The sequence below is a fragment of the Bubalus bubalis genome, chromosome 20, assembly GCF_019923935.1.
Source record: "Bubalus bubalis isolate 160015118507 breed Murrah chromosome 20, NDDB_SH_1, whole genome shotgun sequence".
In the NCBI taxonomy this organism is placed as follows: Eukaryota; Metazoa; Chordata; class Mammalia; order Artiodactyla; family Bovidae; genus Bubalus; species Bubalus bubalis.
The window spans coordinates 29133589-29157024 of record NC_059176.1 but is presented as its reverse complement, the minus strand read 5'-3'; the positions used below and the strand labels follow the sequence as shown (position 1 = coordinate 29157024).

Here is a 23436-nt window from a genome sequence, read left to right as displayed (position 1 = left end):
ACATGAAAAGATTATTAATATATAGCTACTCTGGTAAATTGCTATGCACCCTGTCTGACTGTTCTTCCTTTTTTTTCTGGAGAATGTTTCATCAGTTACTGCAAATAATCTGCAAGTTGGTTTAAGCTGATTTGTAGAAAACAGTACAGGTTTCCAGATCATGAAAAGGTGGTTGTAGCCTTTTAAACAGTTGGACAGTCAGTGTAAGGCGACAGCAACCAGTGGCTGCCAGCACATTATAATCCTTTTGATGTTAGCAGCAGCCAGACATATGGAAAGAAGTTACTGACCGTGGACTCACTGGCAGCATGGGCCTCTTTCACTCTCTTCTTCACAGAAGGATGACTGAAATATTTGTATATATAAAAGGATATATGTAGAAGATTGTATATGGGATATTGCTTACAGAAGGATGACTTGAATATTGTAGAAATAGAATATTTCTCTTTTATCCTGATATAAACATGGTAAAATCTTACAGCGGTGAATAAAGACATTTTGTCATTCATTTGCTATTGGGATATTTGAATGACAATACTCCCTGAATTGTAAAAAAAAAAAAGCTATCAAGTTGTACAGTCTATGAGATGCTTAGCTGATCTCTTATGCATTTTCATGAAGCAATAAATAGAATGATATATATTGTCTTAAAGATTTAAGGAAGCATTCATATATCTTCCATTTAAAAAATATATTTGATTTTATTTATAGCTAAATTTTTCATCGCTTCTAAAGATTCTAAAGACAGTTCCAGCTTTCTGTTTTCCCTCTCTTAGAGAATAGCAGTTTCCTCCCACTTACCTCCTCCCACCATATTTCTATGAAAAATGGGAATAAAATTGATTTTGAATGTGCATTAGTTCTTATTCAGAGGGAATACTGGTTGAAGAGACTCTGACCGTAAGAGGTATTAGAAGTAAAGTGATTGGAGTAGAAGAAATTAAAACTGAGATTAGGATCTTACTAATAAATAATAATAACATTGATACAAGAAGAAAGCTGGGTTAAGTGATTAATTGCAGTAAGAGCTTTTAGAGTACAGGTCACTGTCCTTGAACTGGTAAACTTCTAGTTTGAGAAGTAGTGTTTTTAACTATCTTTTTAGATAAGTGACTAAGAAAAAAGTAAATTTTATATTCTTTACGTCTTAAAGGCTTTTGCACTCTGATCGAGATCCTATTCCAGATGTTCCCGCAGTGTACTTTGTAATGCCAACTGAAGAAAATATTGACAGAATGTGTCAGGTAACATGAGTTCTTATTTTCTTGATTCTTGAAGGTGGAAACATTTTTTTTTCAAAAAAAATTTTTTAGATGTCCATTGTGAAAAATCAGAAATTTCCTTACCCAATTTCCCACTTTGATTTCTGAGACTATCTATGAATATTCTGTAGACTGAAAGATTTAAAATTTTTTGACTGATTAAGCATTATATTTATTGAGAATAACTCTTGCCTTAAAAAACAGAATACCTAACTCTATTAGCTTTAATATAAGAATAGGAATATAATTCTAAGAATAGGAGGTCCAAGTTGGTACAGCAGCTCTGTTAGACAAAGGTTCAGGCCTCCGGTATCTTTTTGACCTATCATCTTTAGTTTGTCATTTTCCATTGTCTTGGTTGTTGCTTCACATATACAAGGTGGTAGCTGCAATTTTAGATATGACATCTATGTGATATAGGCAAGAAGGAGGGAGAAATGGACTATGATAGCCCTGACTGTTGATTTTAATCAAGAAAACTAAGCTTTCCCAGAAACTCCCAGAAGACTTTGGTTTATGTCTCATTGCATAGAATTAACATCAGGGGAGGTCACAAAAGTTAAGCTTTAGATGAGTGTATTGTCACCCCCAAATAAAATATTTTTTCTTTTAGCAAGGGAGAAGGGGAAATAGATACTAGATAGGTACATAATAGTGTCTGCAATAAGTCACAAGCTCTTTGCTTTTTGACTGTTGAATCAAGTTTCTGTTTGTTTGTAAAGGTCACATATTTTGTGTCCTATATAGCTAGTAATGCCCAGCTTTCTTTTATCCTGCATAAACTCTGGTTATGCCAATTTTTGAAGAAGTACAGTTTATCAGTCCTTTCCTCTTTCCATGTTTTTAACAGCTTTATTGAAATATAATTCACATACCATACAATTAACCCTGTTTTAAAAAAAAACAAAACAGCAAGGCGGATTTTATTTGAGCCTCTGGCATTAGTGCAGAACTGAGCTCAACTCCAAATACAGCAAAGACAGTTGGGGATTGATAGCCGATGGGCAGAGTGAGGGGCTCTATGGATGGGAAATTACTAAGGGGAATAATCTATTATTGAACATTTTCATCACCTTAGCTATTACATCCCCAACCCTGAACCCCCAACCCTAAGGTACTGTTTGTTTCTGTACATTTGTCCATTCTGCATATTATGAATAGAATCATGTATATTGCTTGTTGTATCTGGCTTCTTCCTCTTGGTGGAATGTTTTCAAGATTCATCTATACTGTAGTTGTATCAGTACTTCTTTCCTTTTTATTGCTGAATAATATTCAGTTGTTTGGATATACCGGATTTTAACCATTTATCATCTGGGTTGCTTCCACCTTGTGGCTGTTATAAGTAATGCTTCTGTAAGCATTTGTGTACAAGTTTCTGTTTTCATTTCTCCTGTGTCTGTGAACACCTAGGAATGAACTGCTGCATCAAATGATAACACCACAGTTAACCTTTTGAGGAATTGCCAGACTATTTTCCAAAGGGGTTGCATCACTTTTTATTCCATCCAGCAGTGTTTGAGGGTTCCAGTTTTCTCCAGACCCTTGCCAGCAATTTTTATTATTTGACATTTGATTGTAGCCATTCTAGTGAGTGTAAAATGGTATCTCACTGTGGTTTTGATTTGCATTTCCCTGATGATTTATATTAAATATCTTTGCATGTGTTTATTGACAGTTTATATCTTTAGAAAAATGTCTATTCATGGTCCTTATCCAGTTTTTAATTGGGTTTTTTTTATTATTGAGTTGTTAAAGTACTTTATATATTTTGAATACTAGACCTTTATCAAGTATATTATTTGCAGATATTTTCTCCCATCCTGTGGGTTTTCCTTTCACTTTCTTAGTATCCTCTGGAGCATTAAAAAGTTTTACTTTGGCTTTAAACTTAATTTTAAGTTTATTTGTTCCTAAGTTGTTTGTCCAATGGTGTCATATTTAAGAAACAATTGCCAAGGCTCTGTTTTCTTGGAAGATTTTTATTGTTTTGACTCTTGTATTTAAGTCTTTGATACTTCTTGAGTTAGTTTTTATATATACTGTAAGATAGTTGTCCAACTTCATTCTTTTGCCTGTAATTACCCAGTTTTCCCAGCTTCATTTTTGAAGAGATTATTCTTTCCCCAATGAACAGTCTTGGCAGCTTTGTCAGAAATTAATTAACAATAAATAAATTGATTTATTTCTGGACTCTTGGTTCTTTTTCATTGATCTCTGTGTCTGTCCTTATGCCAGTACCACTCGGTCTTTAGTCAGACTTTGTAGCAGGTTTTGAAATTGGGAAGTTAAGTCTTCCAACTTTGTTTTCAAGATTGTTTTGGCTTTTCTGAGTCCTTTGAATTTTCATGGTAATTTTAGGATTAGCTTGTCAATTTCTATAAAGAAACCAGCCTGGATTCTGATAGGGATCTCACTGACTCTGTAGATCATTTGGAGAGTATTGCCATCTTAACAGTATTAAATGTTCTGATCCATGAGCATGGATATCTTTCCATTTACTTAGATCTTTTAATAATGCTTAGTAGTGTGCAGAATGTAAGTGTTCACTTCTTTTGCTAAATTTATTCCTTTGTATTTTTTAATACTATTGTAAATGGAATTTTCTTTCTTTGGCTGTGTCAGGTCTTAGTTGAGGCATGCAAGATCTTCGTTGCATCATGGGGGTCTTTTGTTGCGATGCACAGACTCTCTAGTTGTGGCATGTGGGCTGCAGAGAACTCAGGCTTCAGTAATTGTGGCACTCAGGCTTAGTTGCTCTGCAGCATGTGGGATCTTAGTTCCCTGACCAGGGATCGAACCCACATCCCCTGCATTGCATTGCAAGGTGGATTCTTAACTACTGACCACCAAGAAGTCCTGGAATTGTTTTCTTAATTTCATTTTTAGGATTGCTCACTGCAAGTGTATAGATACCTAGTTGACTTTTATGTATTGATCTTGTATGCTGCTTTGTTATTCAACTTCTTTTGAAATGTCTCCATCATTCTTTGATCATTTCTTTACTTTCTGACATAATAGAATATACCAGTCTCATTTTATACTTCTCTGTCCCAGCCCAAGAATCAACCATTTGTTGGTTGCTTTTTGTGGAAAATGGTATTTAGAAATTGGTGTTTGCCTGGAGAAGGAAATGGCAACCCACTCCAGTATTCTTGCCTGAAAAAGTCCATGGACAGAGAGGAGGCTGGCAGGCTGCAGTCCATGGGGTTACATGACTGAGCACACATGCATGAGGGTGGAGGGAGATGGGTTGATAGCAATAAACCGATAGAACTTTAAAAAAAAAAAAGAAACTGGTGTGATGATATCATTGCTGCTAGAATGTCATAGTTCTTAAGCCCTATCAATGGAAAGAGCTAAAAAAATATGTGTATCTATATTTAATGCTTTATATCTTCCTACTTTTCTCTCTAGATAGATAGACAGACAGACAGTCTTCATAATTCAGTTCAGAAGTACAGGATTCATTCTAGCTTTCCCTTTCTCCCTTTATAAATTGATCATTTCTTTCTCTGACAGTAAGAAACATGGCTCGCAATATCCTCAGTATAATTACTTATTTATCCATTCTCTCAATTCTCAGTTTTAAACCAATCTCCAGTCTTCGTTGAAATGCTGCTCTGCTCAGCTACCTCCCACACACAGGCACCAGACTCTTTGCTTTTCATATTTCAGCATTTTCAAAAATCATATGTATCTTAAAATTGATGATGTGTTTTAGAATTTTATTGGCAGCATTAATTCTTCCTTAGTGCTATGGAAAACAGTGGTGCCTGTTAAAATTGACAATATATTAGATTTGAAACCATATACATATTTAAATATGAGTTTAAGGAGATAAGTAAATTTGATTTCAGAACTGACATAACTATAAATGATGTTATTTTTGGATGATCACGAAGGAATACTTCTAGAATTGGTCGTTAGAATGATAACATTTCTGTGTACAATCATCACATGACTAGAACAGTAGAAGGTAGTGTCTGCCACGTATAATAAGCATTTAAACTATGTAAGAAGGCAGGAATCCTGGAGTAGGTAGCCATTCCCTTCTCCAAGGACTATTCCCAACCCAGGGATCCCGAACCCAGGTCTCCTGCATTACAGACAGATTCTTTACCATCTGAGCCACCAGGCAAACCCTTTAAGAAGAACATAGGTACGCTGTATGAAAGCAGTTTTGTGCACTATTTTAATGAATCGGATTTTATTGATAATATAACTTTAATCATTAAAATATGTTTCAGTTATATCTGGTAAGCAAGTAACCAGCACCGCTTTATAAATTTGTTTTCCTGGGATACTTTTTTTCTATGCTTTGTATAACCTGTCTTTTGAACATGTATATTATCCTCAGAAACCTTGCTCGTATTGCAGCTAAAAGATTTTTAATTTGTCATCATCCTTTATACTATCCTGTAAGAATGAAGTATTCATTGTATTCATAGGATCTTCGAAATCAACTCTATGAATCATATTATTTAAATTTTATTTCTGCTATTTCAAGAAGTAAACTGGAAGATATTGCAAATGCAGCATTAGCGGCGAGTGCAGTAACACAAGTAGCCAAGGTAAGATTTTGGTTGGCTGACATTTTGTTGATGTAAATTTAAGTAATAATCTGAAAGCTATAGATCAGCATAGGCGTCTCATTACAAAAGATCAGAGCAACCTAAGAAATAGACTCAAAATACTTCTCGAAAGAGTTTTGTTAATGTAAATTATCTTCAACTTGAACTAGGCAAAATAAACCAAACTAAAGGAACTTATTAATTGATTAATTTGAAAGACAAAAATAAAAAGCTGAATCATTTTTTGTTTTAGGCTGGGATTTTTATAATCTTTTTAGCTCAGCTTAGAAACAGTTTGACAGTTGTGTTGTCATAAGTTATATTCAGACTGTTTTGACACTGTTTTATATATAATCACTGTGTTGCTGTTGTTGTATAGTCACTGTTATGTCCAACTCTTTGCAATGCCATGGACTGTTGTCCGCGAGGCTCCTCAGTCTGCGGGATTTCCCAGGCAAGAATACTGGAGTGGGTTACCATTTCCTTCCAGGAGATCTTCCCGACCCAGGGAATGAACCTGTGTCTCCTGCATTGGCAGGCAGATTTTTTACCACTGAGCCACACTATAGTCACCATACTATCTTCACATATTTTTTTAGTTAGGAGAGAGTATCCAAGGAGGCTAAATTGCATGTTATAAGAAAGAAGGAATTCACAACAAGCCAGCAATTCTATATCATAGTGATTTTTTGTCATGTTCAGCTCAATTGTAAATAAATCTATATATTCTTGGTTTACTCCTGGTTTTGTTTTGTTTTGTTTTTTGGTTGTAGCCCTGTTTTGCCCTTTTGTTTCTTGAATTTGGACAAGGTATAGCTGAAAATTCTGCAAAATGATGTCGGGCAAATAAAAGACTAAAGAACCATGCTTTTAATTCCCATTCTTTAACAGATTTTTCATTCTTAGTCCACTACTACTTCTGATTAGTTCTTGAAGCTTATGTCTTATTATTCTTTCTGTTCTAAAATTTATCGTTAGTGTCACATGAAATGATAGGTACAGTCTTTTATTTAACTATATTTAACATATCTCAAATAGTTTTCTTAGTTTTTCTCCTGATTTGTACTTCTGTAAATACAGATCACAATGTAAAACCAGTTACTATGACTTTCTTAGGAAAGTGTGATTAAAATGAATATAAAAGTTAAAATTGTTTCTCTTCAAATTGATATCTATTCCTATCCCCACCACAATTTTTTAAAAAATTTTATATATTAAATTCTACTTTCTGAAAATGCTACTGTCCTTGAAAATTTATTGCCTAGTCTTGTTTTCTTAATTGTTTTTTAATGCTAACTTCTCATTTTTGCCCAGTTAGGCAATCTGTAAATGGTATAATTTTTAGTTATTGAATATAATTAAAATTTTTTTAATTTTACCATTGGTAGATTAAATCAAAGTAAATGTGTATTCAATATTATAAAATTGATTTGAAAACCTTTTCTTTTGTTTCTAGGTTTTTGATCAGTATCTCAATTTTATTACTTTGGAAGATGACATGTTTGTATTATGTAATCAGAATAAGGAGCTTGTTTCATATCGTGGTATGTAAAAATAAGAATATTGTAATTCATTGTTAACAAAATGAACAGTGTACTGTAAAAGAAAAAAACAGTGAACATGTTTAGTGCACTCCAAAACCAGCTTTGTTTACAGCACGTAAAGAAAAACAAGTCTCAGACTGAATTCTGTCACACATAAACAACATTTACTAAATCTGTTTAGTAAAGCTCAGTGAAGCACAAATTATCTTACATTTTAGGTACCCCACAGCAACTTGCATGAATATTTCACTCATGGCAAGTAAGATAGTATTTTAGTAGTAGGATTCAGTTAATCTTTTAGTACTTTGATCTCTGAAAAAGAACAAGTTTACTTTGCTTCTCTGTGCAATAGCTTTCAAGTCTGTAAAACTATCTACCTCAGAGTTTTTGTGGGAGTTAAATGCATTCTTGTATGTTAAATGCCTGGAAAAGTTACTGACATTATTCTAAGTGCTCAGTAAAGGTTGATTATATTGTCAAGGTCAGACAACAGAGAGTCAGCAGCTACTAAAGTCCTATTATGGAATGATGTATAAGTACCATTTTCAAGTAGAGGTTGTTGTGCTATGCTGTGCATAGTTGCTCAGTCATGTCTGACTCTTTGCGACCCCGTGGACTGAAGCCCGCCAGGCTCCTCTATCCATGGGAATTCTCTAGGCAAGAATTCTGGAGTGGGTTGCCATGCCCTCCTCCAGGGGATCTTCCCAACCCAGGGATCGAATCCAGGTCTCGCCTGCATTACAGGCAAATTCTTTACCATCTGAGCCACCAGGGAAGCCCTGTTCATGCAGTAGTAGGATTGAGTACTGGTATTTGATCAAATGCTATCTAATCCTCTCTGAAGTTTGTATTCCCAATTTTGATAAACTGACCATTTCTTAGATGTAGATTAAAATTAACACATGCACACACATACACACACAACATCCATACCACATTTTATTGTGTGTTGATTTTTTTTCTTTGTAAAAACACTTACTGTGGGATCTACCGTCTTAACATTTGTTAAGTATACAATACAGTATTGTTGACTTTGGTACAGTGTTATATGGCAGCTCTCTAGAACTTATTCATCTTGCTTTGTGCCCGTTGATTAGTTGTGTCAGACATTTTAAGGACAGTTACAGCATATAGAGGATGTGATTAGCCAATTCATTGAAATCATTAATTTGGTACTTAAGGATTGAGATGTTTGGGGATGACTAGCGTTTAAGTGGTACTAACACAGGGAGTATGTCCCTCCCATGGTGGCATTTGGAAATGTGTAAGGACAGTTTTGATTGTCACAATTACTACTAGCATTTAGTGAGCAGGGACTTGGATTGCTAGGTGTTCTGCAGTGTTTCAGCCATACTCACACAGAAAATTGTTCTGCTCAAAATGCCATTTGTATCCTATTGTATAACAGGGAACCAGGTGGTAAACTCCAAAGAGAAGAGAACATGAATCTTTTGGTTTTACCTCGCTCCATACCATACCTTCTTGTTGAAATTAAGCAACATCTCCAAATGGGTGTAAATATTTGCTGAATTGTCCATGTAAGAGATTTTAGACAGTACTGTAGTTATTTATAGACATCTATTTACGTTTTACTGACCTTTAACTTAATTAACTACTCAAGTTGCTAAGTTTAAAACTAGTTTCCCTTCAACCTTTAAGCTAGAATTGTAAATATTGTTACAAAATTTACAAATATGGCTTTGTGAAAACAAGGACCTTTTCTTAATTCTTTGATCAATTGGCTCAGGTTGAACCGACTAAATTCTAGTCTCATTTAACAGACTTAGTCAACAAACTTAATTTGTTACATTCCTTTAAACACTTTAAATTGCATTTGTAAATTCAGCATATTAAATTTTAAATATTTTTTAATTGATGTATAGTCGATTTACAATATTATGTGTTACAGGTGTATAATATAATGCCTCACAATTTTTAAATATTATATTCCATTTATAGTTTGTATAAAATATTGGCTATATTCCCTGTGTTGTATAGTATATCCTCGTAGCTTATTTTATCTTGACTTATAATAATTTGTACCTCTTAATCCCTAACCCTAGGTTCCCCCCTTCCCTCTCCCCGCTGGTAACCACTTGTTTGCTATCTGTAGCTGTGAGTCTGCTTCTTTTTTGTTATATAACTAGTTTGTTGTGTTTTTTAGATTTCACATGTGAGTGATGTCATGCAGTATTTGTCTTTCTGTCTGACTTATTTCATTTAGCATAGTACCCTCCAGGTCTATCTGTGTTGCTGCAAATAGCAAAATTTCATGATTTTTTTAATGGATGAGTAGTTTTAAGTTCTTCAGATACCAGACCAGACAACTTTATAAATCTAACAAACAAAATCTGCCCAAATATTTAAATAATTATTTAAAATAGTAAAATTTATAGTGAGTCTAAATTCATTAAACATTCATGCTTATAAATGTATTCTTATATCTGTCAACTTAAAAAATCACATATGAAAGTATTACTGAATTTAAAGTATAAATTTATTAATTTTAAAGTATAATCACATGGTTAATTGTTCAGATTCTCAGTAGTATGATTATAATGGTAGTAATAGATCATTCTATACGCTCTCTACAATATAAGCTCATGTACTCCTCAGAATAACTTAATGAAGTTGTATATTAATATTATTTCTATTTTCTAGATGAAAAAAACTGAGGCATAGATATGAAGAAGCTTAATAAGGAAATGGCAAAACCAGGTTACTACACCCAGGCAATCACTCAGAATTAGTGCTCTTTCTTAATCATTATGTAGTTATGTGCCAAATCCTCTGAAACATTACAGGTGCTTTAAGTAGTTATTTTAAACAGATTGTTCCTAACATAAATCAAGTATATTGATACCATGGATTGAGTCTATATCAGCTGTTTTTTTGTGGATTAGGAATTTATTCAACAAAGGATGCAGCGTTACCACCTCAGTTAGACTTAGGCTAACGTCTCAGACAAACCAAGTAGCTGTCGACAGTGAGTTGAACTTAGTGATGGACAGTGCTTTGACTGTTGAGGTCATTTGTTTCAGAGGTGTGAGACTAGGGTATAAGACCTGAAGGCTGGAGGTTTCCTACCAATTTTTACCTGAACCAGTGATTAATTTTAAGAGTTTAGTAAAAATAAGGGATAAAATCCTGGTCACTTTTCTCTCCTTTCCCTGTGTTGTTTTAGCCATTAACAGACCAGGTGTCAGAAATAGAAACTGTTGTGGCCACTATAGTTGCCAACCTCTTTTGCTTTTCAAGGCACACTGGGTTGGTGTGCCTTGAGTTTATATAATTCACATTATGCCATTTCTGTCATCTGATTTGAATGGATGGCAGCCTGCAATACTTAATAACAGCATGTTTCCTCATCTGAATTATAAAGTCTTTTTTAATTTTTATGTTCTCTGCATGTACCATACTTTCTTTGAATGCTTTGATATGTCCAATTGGATTAATATTTCCTCTCATGCTGATCACAGGTCATACTAAATTTTATATTTGTTTTCACATTCAGGTTGCTGGGAACCTAAAAATAGTATATAAATAATAGTTTAGTCCACTCAGTCATTTGACGAATAATTACTGAGCATCTACTTGTCAGACATTGGGCCTGCAAACTCAGAGAGTGGGGAAGATATATAAGGCAAGGTCTTTGACTGTCAAGGAAAGTCTTCACAGTGATGTTTCATAAAGTGTAGCCACAGCAAACTGTTTTTCAGATGTGGAAACCATGATGTAGTAAAGTAGTCAGGACAGCAAAGTCTCTGGTTGTCTAGCTAGTGAGTAGTCTTGCCATCTCTTCCTTTATTCTTCCCTCCTGGCTGCTGCTGCTGCTGCTAAGTCGCTTCAGTCGTGTCCGACTCTGTGCGACCCCATAGACATCAGCCCACCAGGCTCTCCTGTCCCTGGGATTCTCCAGGCAAGAACACTGGAGTCGGTTGCCATTTCCTTCTCCATCCCTCCTGGCTAGGGACCGTTATTCTATCCTTTTAAAAACATTTGAAATGTTGGCTGTTAAAGTTCCAAGACAGAAATGGGACAAAAAAGAAAAAATGTGTAGTCCCAGGAATCCTGAGGTGTTTGTCACAATTGCAGATTTCCTAGAATTATCCCACATCTATTCAATTGAATCCCTGAAGGTAAGGACTTAAGAATCTTTAATTGCTTCCAAAGAAACTTCTTTCTCTTCTCTCATATTCTTTGAGTGATTCTTACACTCGCTAAAGTTTGAGAACCACTTAAGTACAGTAGTACATCAGAAAAGAAATTCATACAATTTGTTACAAGACAAAGAAAATATATGTGATGTTGATCTTGCCGTAATTGATTTGCATTGGCCTTTTCTAGCAGTATTAGATAATAAAATCTGTAGTTTCTTGAGGTCATCTAACATTTATGAATAAAATTAAGGAATACAATATTTATTTTCCTGTTTTCTCTGGCAAAAATTTTGTGTAATATATGTGGTAGGTTTTTCTTTTTTCTTATTAGTACTCTAATACGATACTATTAGAATACTAATTAGATACTATTAGATACTAATGAGATACTAATGAGATACTTATTAGATACTTATTAGTATTAGATATTAGTGTTAGATACTATTAGATACTAATAAAAAAATACAATACCACTTATTACTACTACTGATATTGAGGGGGTTTTTTTGAGGTATTATAATTTTTAGTGGATATTTGTTCACTTAAAATTTAAAACAAAAAAGGTTTTACTTGTTTGAAGATTGCAAAGATTGTAAAACTGCCTACTGATATGTGCTTAGTAATAATCTTAAGAGTTTAGTAAAAATAAGGGATAAATTCCCAACTTTTTTCTCTTTTACCTTTGTCGTTTTAGCCATTAACAGACCAGATATCACAGACACGGAAATGGAAACTGTTATGGACACTATTGTTGACAGCCTCTTTTGTTTTTTTGTTACACTGGGTAAGTTTTCAAATCTTTCTTTCTCCAAAGTAAACAAATTATTTAACAACTCGTTTTAACCTGTTTCACTGTAATGTAATCCCTTATGATCTGTCTGGATCTGTATAGGCCCTCTCCAGAGTTGGGATAAAACATACATTCCATGCTTTATTAAAACCACAATTCTTTTAATAATTTGATGTCGATCAAATTATTAAAAGAACTTAGCAGCTCTCCTGAGTTGTTGCCTTAATACATCTTTGGTAATTGTGACTTTCTGATACATTGTTTGGTTTGCTGGTGGCTTCACCTGTGTGCCTGTTAGTTTTCTTTTAATATATCATTTTGAAAAATTTCAGATACTCTTCTGATTAGAGAGATACATGCCTTTTAACCATTAAAGCAAATTCCCAAGGCTCCAGAAAACGCTGAATTTATATAACCTACTAATCTGATGTATTCTTGACTTTAAACATTTCTTTGGAATATCTAAAGTTACTTATAACTACACTGTGTTTGATATCTACTATATGACTTTATTCTTCACTAATAATGGATCTGAATATTGCTTACATGTGAAATCTAGAAAAATGGTACAGATTAACTTATTTGCAAAGCAGAAATAAGAGTCACAGATGTAGAGAATAAGTTTATGCTTACCAAGATAGGGGAAAGGGGGTGAGTTGGGAGATTGAGATTGACATATATAAACATACACACACATACACATACACACACTATGTATAAAATACATAACTAATGAGAACCTAATGTATAGCACAGTGAACTCTACTTAATGACCTGTGGTGACCTAAATGGGAAAGAAATCTAAAAAAAGAGTAGCTATATGTGCATATATCTGATTCACTTTGCTGTACAGCAGAAACTAACACAACACTGTAAAGCAACTATACTCCAACAAAAAGAAAAAAAAAAATGGATCTTTATAGAAACCTTCTAATTGCAATTTTAATTCTAATTTTGCAGACACTGAAAACCTTTCAGTTAAAATGATTCTCGCACTAGGTTAATAAAATTTGTCTCCATTTCATAAATGAGAAAATTGAGAGATAGTTGCATAACATACAGACAAAAGTTTGACAAGAATTTGCATACAGATTTTGGGGCTCCTCCTTTTTGTGATTTTTTTACCTTTAATTTCCAGCCCTGAACTCCAGGCTTTGGTTCCCCAGCTCAGTGAGTTTTCTGTTTTCCACTTGAGCTCTTTCTCCTGTGTGCGATGTAAACTGAAAAGTACCCTCAGGAGGAAAGCTGGTTAAAAGTTTCTCTTGGTTTTTAAGCATTTTTCTTTAAAGAGTTTTACCCTCCTCCGCTTTCTACTTGCCTTCGATTGTTCTCAGTACCTTCAAATGGGATTGTTGTTGGCTTTTGTTTTTTAAAGAACACACATGCATACCACTTTTTGTCATTAAACAGACATAGTTAATCTTTCTGTTTTTGCTGTCACACATATTTTCCAGAATATCACTGATTGCTAGAGTTATTGTGGACATTAAGATTATTTTCAGTTGATGATAACTATTTTCAAAGTGAGGATAGATTGAAATAGAAGTATGCAGGTCACTGAAATGTTAGAGCCACATTTATTATGTAGAGTATTAGAAAGTGATCTTTCTCAAAGGAAAAATTGAAATTACTGCCAACCTGACATAGAAGATATCAATAATAAATTAAGTGAAAAAAAGTCAATATAAGGACAGTATATAAAATATTCTACATACATGTCACACACACATACTTATTTTATAAATATGTAGACTATAACCTGAAAGCATTCCTATCTAATTCTTAATGGAGAGTATTTTGGAATGCTGGAATCAAGAGGATTAACTTTATCTATTTCTAATATTGAATTTTCTTAGGACAGACATAAAAATAGCTTGCCATCAGAAGAAAGCAAAGTTTTTAAAAAATGTACTAGTATCTCATGTTTTTACTTTCACAATTGGCTGAGCATTCTTTGTATAGAATCTAAAATGCAAAAAATTTCAGCATATAAATATTACAATGTTCTTTGTTTTATGAGATTTTGCAATTTGATTTTTTTGGTCATTTTAGGATTTCAGCCTTCTGTAAAACTTGGAATAATAGAAATTAAGAAGTCTAAAATGAGTTGGTTTGATAATAAATTGAGGCCAACTTTTAGAAGCATTTTATTAACACATTATGCAAAGTGTGTTTTCTACTGTCTTTTTAATTAGTATTTTTTAAAAAGACTAATTTGTAATACAAAAAAATAACAACCAAACCATTAAACTCTTTTCAGTCAAGTATTAAAGTGAACCCAGTGGGTAGAGAATAAATTTTTTTGAAACTGCCTATAGGGTATCAAAGTGCTGATTTAGTTAGTCCATTGAAAAGACAGGGTCACACTGATTGGCCCCTACAATATAAAGGTCATCTTTTTCTGACTCCCTGATGTTGTCTTCATTATGGGAAAGTCCATTTCCTCTCAAAATTATAAATCCGTACATGTGTATAGCCTTTTACACATCTTTTATATATTATTTGATGCCAATGTATTTTATAAGTATTATAATTAAGAGCTGAAATCATTGCTAACATCTATTATTAAAATAGGTGCTGTCCCTATAATCAGATGTTCAAGAGGAACAGCAGCAGAAATGGTAGCAGTGGTGAGTTCATGCAAATACCCATTGGAGATAAATAATACTGTGTCAATTGTTTCCCTTACGTCCTCAAGTGTTTTTGTTAATATTAAGTATGTATACTAGTTATGGGTTCTGTATTAAGTGCCAAAGGCAACTGTTGTTTTGTTTTGTTTTTTTAGTAACATTGGGATTCCACCAAAAGCAGAAAGTAATCATTGTGATCTTATGATGGAATAAAATTATTTACTCCAATGTGAATTTGCTCTACCAGCCCTGTTTCTTTTTTACTGAAATATATATTTCTCATTTACATTTGTCTAAGTAGCATTTTATACTTACTTGATTGCTCTAATCATTTACTATATACTTAATGTCATTTAACAAACATTTGTTAGCAATTATAGTCATTTTTTAAATGATGACGTATATTTTGTTTTCTCTTAATACTTTCATTCAGTGTAAAATGAGCATTCAAAAATTGCTTTAAGGATTAAAAAATAAGAGATTAGAGAAATTGTAGAGGTACTGAAAAGAAGGTAAATGGTATGGAAAGATGGAAGAAGATACACAAACATTTTTGGGTTTTATTAGTCCAGATGAATCGTTGACAACTGGAGAGCTGGTTTCTTTCACATATTCCATTTCTATTCTGGAGCCTCTTGTAGCCACACTGTTTAGACAGCTTCCTTGGTACAGCAGAGTTATGCTTTGGGAGAGAGGGTGAGTCATTACCTAAAGTAAAAATCATCAACCAAAAGTGATTGTTAGTGAAATCTGGTCTGAATCACAGTAGAAATAGCATTGGTCTTTTCAAGTCCAAGTTAGGATGATACTGTATAATAAAGAAGCTAAAATGTTAGAATTCCTGTTTTATAAAAGAATTCTAAATTTCTTAGTTTAAAATTAAGAGTACATTGTGTACTACCCTATTTAAAGTTCTCTGAATTATTCTTTAAGAGTTAATGTAAAATTTCATTTTTCAGAAACTGGATAAGAAACTTCGGGAAAATCTGAGAGATGCAAGAAACAGTCTTTTTACAGGTGACACTCTTGGAGCTGGCCAATTCAGGTATTATGTTAGTTAATACACTCTTGAAAATGAGGGGTTTTTGGTTGTTTTCCTTGTCTGATAGAATATCCTTATACTGGAAAGTCAAGATCAGGGTTTTGACTCAATTGTTCTTAAAAATACAAATGTAATATTGTATTTAATTTACCTTCTTTTGTTGGAATTTTCTATTTTGCATTTTTATCATCTTTTACAGGATAAATTTTTCTGTTTAACAGTACCTGTGCCTGGTAGATGTTCAGTAAACATTTACTGAATGAATAAATATAGATTTCCCAGTAAGTTAATATTATACTATGTGTAGAAACATAAAAATCAACCACAATGTAAATATATAATATTAAAGATAAAAGTTTTGCTTTGTTAAAAAAAATGCATATTTTTCTGTTTATATGGCTCTGACCAAAGCCACTTTCTTTTAATTATCATTTAGCATTTTAGTAATGGAAAAAAGTAAGTGGAAAACTTGTAATGCCTATGTCAGTTTCTACCTGTCTACTAACTGGTTTCCATTTTTACATTAAAATATCAACAAAGTATTTTTGTCTTTGTTACCATGTCTAGCATAGATAGATAATACCAAAGTTATTGATGGCTCTATTATTATGGAATAGAAATACTCTTTTAAAGACTACCCATTATAGTGCATGTAACTTTTGATTATTAAAAATAATGGACAATAGTGGGGTGAAGAAATAAGCCCATGCCATTGGCTAGAAATTATTTCAAGGGGAACAGACAGTATTTTGGAAAATGGTTACCCCTCATCTTTGGTGAATTAATAAATAAAGCCTGTGAAAACTGCCTTCCAGGAATTACCATTTTATGGTAACCTTGCATAGACTTCAAGTCAATTTGATGGCTCCTGCAGTCTTACATACTATTCCTATAGTTTGGAGTTAACACTAACATTGTGTTTCAATTGTTTGTTCAGCTATTTCACTTCCTGTGTTAAACTGTTCTTCAGTTTTACTGCTCTTTCTAAATATTCTTCTAAATATTTTTTATTAAGTAGAGCAGAGATCAAATTCTCATCTAATTTTTTTTTTTTTTCCAACAGAAGCAACCACTGTAGCATACCTTATTGAACAGTTCCTTTTTTATTGTGCTCTGGTATAGGCCTTAGAAACTAATATAAAGGCACTGTTTTATTTAGATAAATTTTTTTTAGTGTATTCACAAAATCATAATATAATTGTCTTAGTTTGTTATATGCATTTCTAAATTATTTGAATTGGGGTCAGTAGCCTTGTTGGGGAGCAGGGTGTGGTAACCCACTCCAGTATTCTGCCTGGAGAGTCCCATGGACAGAGGAACCTGGCGGGGTATAGTCATGGGGTCGAAAAAGTCAGACATGACTGAAGCAACTTAGCAGGCAGGCAGGCAGGCAGCTTTGTTGGATTATTGTTAAATGTATTTAAGTCCAGTTGTAGCTAATGATTCTCACCAAGAATTTGGTAATGTCTAGAGACATGTCAGTTGTCACAACTGGGTAGATGCTACTGGAATCCAGGGGTGCATTGTGGGATGCTGCTGTACATTTGACACTACAGAAGACAACTCCCCATAATAAGGAATTCTTCAGCCCCAGATGTCAATAGTGCTGAATTAAGAAACCCTGCCATACAGGCTGTGTTCCCTGCCCCCCACCTAGCTGGGGAATAATAAAGGATAGTAGGTGGTGGTAAGGGTGCTACTCCTGCCTTTTTATCAACAAGTCTTATAATTAGTGCAGTTGGGAATTCACTGTCTTATACCCAGTAGGGAATAATGGGTTACTGAAATGGTCAGAGGTCTCTTGCAGGAGAAAATATATATGGTAAATATAATCAGGCAGCTATGCTTATTGAAAATTCATGTGTACTCTTGATACAGTAGTGTCTCTAAAGCAAAAACTCTGTGACTTTTGGAGACACATGATAACCAGATGACTTTGTGCCTCAATTTGCTTTGAAGGTAGTTTATTTTGCATCTAGATGATAATGATAGAGTTAAATAATACTTGAAGTGTATGGTAAGTGAATAATTATATAATTAGTTACTGTTGTTGCATAGTTTTAGTTTCATGTAGTGGGATAGGGTTTTTGTGAGGCTTTTCTCTTGAGTCTGCTTTTTTGAATTTGTGTTTACAGGAAAAAAAAATGGAATTTGTAATTTATGAAACTGTTGAACATTTGTATGAATTTGTAAGATCCTACTGTCTGTAATTGTTTTTCCTGAAGTTGACAAAGGGTTTTCATTTTTTTCCTCAAAAAATGTAAAATATAAATCTGAGTAGAAGCAACTTATTCTTTCTTTGATAACTATAAAATTATTCTGTAGAAGCATTTGTATATATTTTTTTCCTTTAAGAAAGTTGACTAAGACATAACCTATATCATACACAGGCTCTAGGATAGTCCAAAGCACTTCTTGTTTGTACTTGAAAACTTTTTAGAAAGAAAAGTATTATGGAATATCAATATTAACATACTTATTGTTTATATCAAAATGACAGTACACTGAAAGCATTAGAAGAATTTAGATGTATACACTGGTATCAATAGTTACATAATTTTTTTAATATATTTACAGCTTCCAAAGGCCCTTATTAGTCCTTATTGACAGAAACATAGATTTGGCAACTCCTTTACACCATACTTGGACATATCAAGCGTTGGTGCATGATGTACTGGTAAGAGACTAAATATACCATTTTCTGCTAACATGTAGTAACATTCAGTGGTCTCCTTAACTTAAAATTAACATCTGCTGCTGCTGCTAAGTCGCTTCAGTCATGTCCAACTCTGTGCACCCCATAGATGGCAACCTACCAGGCTCCCCCGTCCCTGGGATTCTCCAGGCAAGAACACTGGAGTGGGTTGCCATTTCCTTCTCCAATGTGTGAAAGTGAAAGTGAAGTCGCTCAGTCGTGTCCGACTCTTCGCGACCCCATGGACTGCAGCCTACCAGGCCACTCTGTCCATGGGATTTTCCAGGCAAGAGTACTGGAGTGGGGTGCCATTGCCTTCTCCAAAATTAACATCACAACTACAGAAACACAGATGAGAATGATGCAGCCAAGAAATAGAAACAAAAAAAGGAATGGAATTTGGAATCACTGGATGTAGAGGCTGGAGAATAGTGAAACCTTGAGGTTTAAAGTTCCAAATTTATAGTCTTTATATTACAAGATAAGTCAGTGGTATTATTGAAATGATGGGGGAAGAAAGAATGGAGGAAGATGAGTGGCTGGACTTTTTTAAAATTTTTCATAATGAGTAAGTAAATAAATTTGTTCTCCCTGGGGAGAAAACCTGTTTGTTTGTTTGTTTTTCCTTTTTCCCTGGGAATCTGTTAAGCCTCATTTTATGATAAAAATAAATAGTATTTTTTATATTACATTGTATGTTTTCTGAAGTAATTCCACATAGGTAATTTCATGCTTGAAACTAAAATCTGTATTTATACATGTATATATTCATCTACTAAATATTATAAACAGCATGTGATATACACAGATAAGTAAAAACAGCCCTAGTCTCAAAGGCAATGTAAAGAAAAGATGTACACAAGTAATTTCTGTATAACACACTATATAAAAGGGCCAGAATTGTCCCCGTTTGTAAGACAGAAAAATTGAGACACAGAAGTTAAAGAGTTTGAACCCAAATTATTGACTCTGCCAAGATCAGCACTCTCTAATTTACTGAATTCTAGCCCAGGCTTCTAGGGAGTACGGTATTAAATTGTGTCATTATTGCAAATGTTGCCTGAAAGGTCATATAGAAAGGAAATGAAAGACATGGAAGATATGGTTTTGGTTTAATGGTTTATTTCTTTAAAACACAGACTCTATCTGTAAGAGATGTTAAGATTACTGATGGAAACTGGCACTTCTGTGCACTTCTATATCCTAGAGTCCTTTGCCATTCTGGACTCTAGGATAAGTGTTAATGATAATGGTCAGCTCTGATTCAGTAGAGAAAATGGGAAGAATCAAAGGGATGCTGAATTCAACTCTGAGTAGCAGAACATGGAAACTAATTCTCATGAATCAATAAGAGGCTCAAGAACTACTATTGCAGTACCTACTCTTTGACAGAGCATTCTAGACCCTTGTTTTAGCAGTAAAGCAAGTGAAAATATTCCTTTCTTCTTGTAGCATTCTTTCTTGTAGGAGAGACAAGCAATAAATAAACAAAATATGTAATATTTCATAAGGTGAAAAGTAATCTGCAGAAAAGTAAAGTAGGTAATGGTGAACAGGTGTGCAGTTTTAAAATAGGGAAGACCGCACTGAAAAAGAGACATTTGAGGGACGATCTAAAGGAGAGAAAATACTAACTTTATGTAACTGTATGGGATGGTTACTCGCATTCTAGGCAGAAGGATGCCTGATATCTTTAAAACATGGCAAGGCAGCCAAAGTGGCCAGAGCAAGAGAGGCAGGGGAAAGTAGCAGGAGATGGAGTAAAACGAAACACAGGGTGCAGTGTAGCATAAAGGCCACTGTAAGGATATTGATTTTTTTTTTTAATATTGTCTTTTTTTCTTCACTGGGTCTGTGTTGCCGCATGTGAGCTTTCTCCAGTTGCGGCGAGTGGGGAGCCAGCAGTGTGCAGGCTTCTCATTGTGGTGGCTTCTCTTGTTGCGGAGCATGGGCTCTAGGGCATGCGCGCTTCAGTTGTTGCAGCACCTGGACTCAGTAGTTCTGGCACATGGGACCTAGTTGGCCCGTGGCATGTGGGATCTTCCTTGACAACCTATGTCCCCTACATTGGCAGGTGGATTCTTAAGCACTGGAACACCAGGGAAGTCCAGGATATTGATTTGAGGGAAGTGGAGAGCCAGGTGCAGTTTTGAGTAAAGGAGTGACATCTGATACACATTTTGAGGGTATCATCCTATCCTAACTACTATTTTCCATACAGTGTAGTGGGAAGACCAGAAGAGACTTTTTGGCCAACCTAATATATTGAAAGACTCCTTGGGGCCATAGAAAGGGTCAAGAAGATCAGTTCAGAGTTGCAGTTATCTTAAGAGATGGTAGATAATATAAAGCATCAAGACAAAAAACATTCTGGAGAGGTTGCATATCTCTCTCCCTTTGAATAGAAAATGGATTAATAAATAAGTATGCATGTCTACCAAAAAAAAAGAGAGAGATGGTAGAGGTATACAGCAGGATGGAAGTGGTGATGGTTGTGATAGTCTGTTCCGTTCAGTCCAGTTGCTCAGTCATGTCCAACTCTGTGACCCCATGGTCTGCAGCATGCCAGGCCTCCCTGTCCATCGCCAGCTCCCGGAGTTTACTCAAACTCATGTCCAATGAGTCGGTGATGCCATCCAACCATTTCATCCTCAGTCATCCCCTTCTCCTCCTGCCTTCAATCTTTCCCAGCATCAGGGTCTTTTCAAATGAGTCAGTTCTTCACATCAGGTGGCCAAAGTATTGAAGTTTCAACTTCAGCATCAGTTCTTCCAGTGAATATTCAGGACTCATTTCCTTTAGGATGGACTGGTTGGATCTCCTTGCAGTCCAGGAGACTCTCCAAGAGTCTTCTCCAACACAACAATTCAAAAGCATCAATTCTTCAGTGCTCAGCTTTCTTTATAGTCCAACTCTCACATCCATACATGAGTACTGGAGAAACCATAGCTTTGAGTAGATGGACCTTTGTTGGCAAAGTAATGTTTCTGCTTTTTAATATGCTGTCTAGGTTGGTTATAACTTTTCTTCCAAAGAGCAAGTGTCTTTTAATTTCATGGCTGCAATCACCATCTGCGGTGATTTTGGAGCTCAAAAAGATAAAGTCTGACACTGTTTCCACTGTTTCCTCATCTATTTGCTATGAAGTGATGGGACCGGATGCCATGATCTTAGTTTTCTGAATGTTGAGTTTCAAGCCAACTTTTTCACTCTCCTCTTTAACTTTGATTAAGAGGCTCTTTAGTTCTTCTTTGCTTTCTGCCATGAGAGTGGTGTCATCTGCATATCTGAGGTTATTGATATTTCTCCCAGCAATCTTGGTTCCAGCTTGTGCTTCTTCCAGCCCAGCGTTTCTCATGATGTACTCTGCATAGAAGTTCAATAAGCAGGGTGACAATATACAGCCTTGACATACTCCTTTTCCTATTTGGAACCAGTCTGTTGTTCCATGTTCAGTTCTAACTGTTGCTTCCTGACCTGCATATAAATTTCTCAAGAGGCAGGTCAGGTGGTCTGGTATTCCCATCTCTTTCAGAATTTTCCACAGTTTATTGTGATCTACACAGTCAAAAACTTCGGCATACTCAGTAAAGCAGAAGTAGATACTTTACTGGAACTCTCTTGCTTTTTTGATGATCCACTGAATGTTGGCCATTTGATCTCTGGTTCCTCTGCCTTTTCTAAATCCAGCTTGAACATCTGGAAGTTCTCCATTCATGTACTTGTTGAAGCCTGGCTTGGAGAATTTTGAGCATTACTTTGCTAGTGTGTGAGATTAGTGCAATTGTGCGGTAGTTTGAGCATTCTTTGGCACTGCCTTTCTTTGGGATTGGAATGAAAACTGACCTTTTCCAGTCCTGTGGCCACTGCTGAGTTTTCCAAATTTGCTGGCATATTGAGTGCAGCCCTTTCACAGCATCATCTTTTAGGATTTGAAAGAGCTCAACTGGAATTCCATTCCATCATCTCCACTAGCTTTGTTCATAGTGATGCTTCCTAAGGCCCACTTGGCTTCGCATTCCAGGATGTCTGGCTTTAGGTTGGTGATCACACCATTGTGATTATCTGGGTCATAAAGATCTTTTTTGTATGGTTCTTCTGTGTATTCTTGCCACCTCTTCTTAATAACTTCTGCTTCTGTTAGGTCCATACATTTCTGTCCTTTATTATGCCCATCTTTCCATGAAATGTTACCCCTTGGTATCTCTAATTTTCTTGAAGTGATCTCTAGACTTTCCCATTGTATTGTTTTCCTCTATTTCTTTTCATTGATCACTATTAAATGTAGAGTAATAGAATTGATTGATGAATTGTGTGTGAGATGGAAGAGAGAAGAGCCAAAGATGATGCCAAAGTTTTGGTCGTTGTGAATGAACACTATTGAGATGGGAAAGATGTGGAAGAAGCAGTTTTGGGGGGAAGATCAGAGGTTGAGTTTTGGACATATTAATTGTGAGGTGCTTATTTAAATACTGAAGTATAGCTAATATCATTAGGTAGGTAGGTAGTTGATATTAGCTATACTTCAGTATAGGAGTCTGAAGTTAAGGAGAAACGTCTAGAGAAATAAATTTAGAAGTAGTTCATATACAAGTGGCATTTAAAACCAGGAGGTAAGATGGGATCACCAAGGGAATGACTATAGATAGACGAGAGAAGAGGTCTAAGAACTGATCTCTGAGGCTTTTCAACATCTAGAGATGGGAGTGGTGAATAGGATTTTAATGATGTTATTTATT

General features: G+C 34.8%; 1 protein-coding gene across 2 annotated transcripts in view; it reads left to right on the top strand.

Moving 5' to 3' along the window:
- SCFD1 (sec1 family domain containing 1) overlaps window positions 1–23436 on the top strand; it is a 112256-nt gene that overhangs the window by 11879 nt on the left and 76941 nt on the right. For both annotated transcript variants that reach the window (XM_025271511.3, XM_044932964.2), the window contains exons 4-10: window positions 1154–1244; window positions 5714–5836; window positions 7293–7380; window positions 12235–12324; window positions 14905–14960; window positions 15920–16005; window positions 18580–18679. In XM_025271511.3, coding sequence (XP_025127296.1) covers window positions 1154–1244; window positions 5714–5836; window positions 7293–7380; window positions 12235–12324; window positions 14905–14960; window positions 15920–16005; window positions 18580–18679 — 634 coding nt within the window. The remainder of the gene's footprint in view (window positions 1–1153; window positions 1245–5713; window positions 5837–7292; window positions 7381–12234; window positions 12325–14904; window positions 14961–15919; window positions 16006–18579; window positions 18680–23436) is intronic.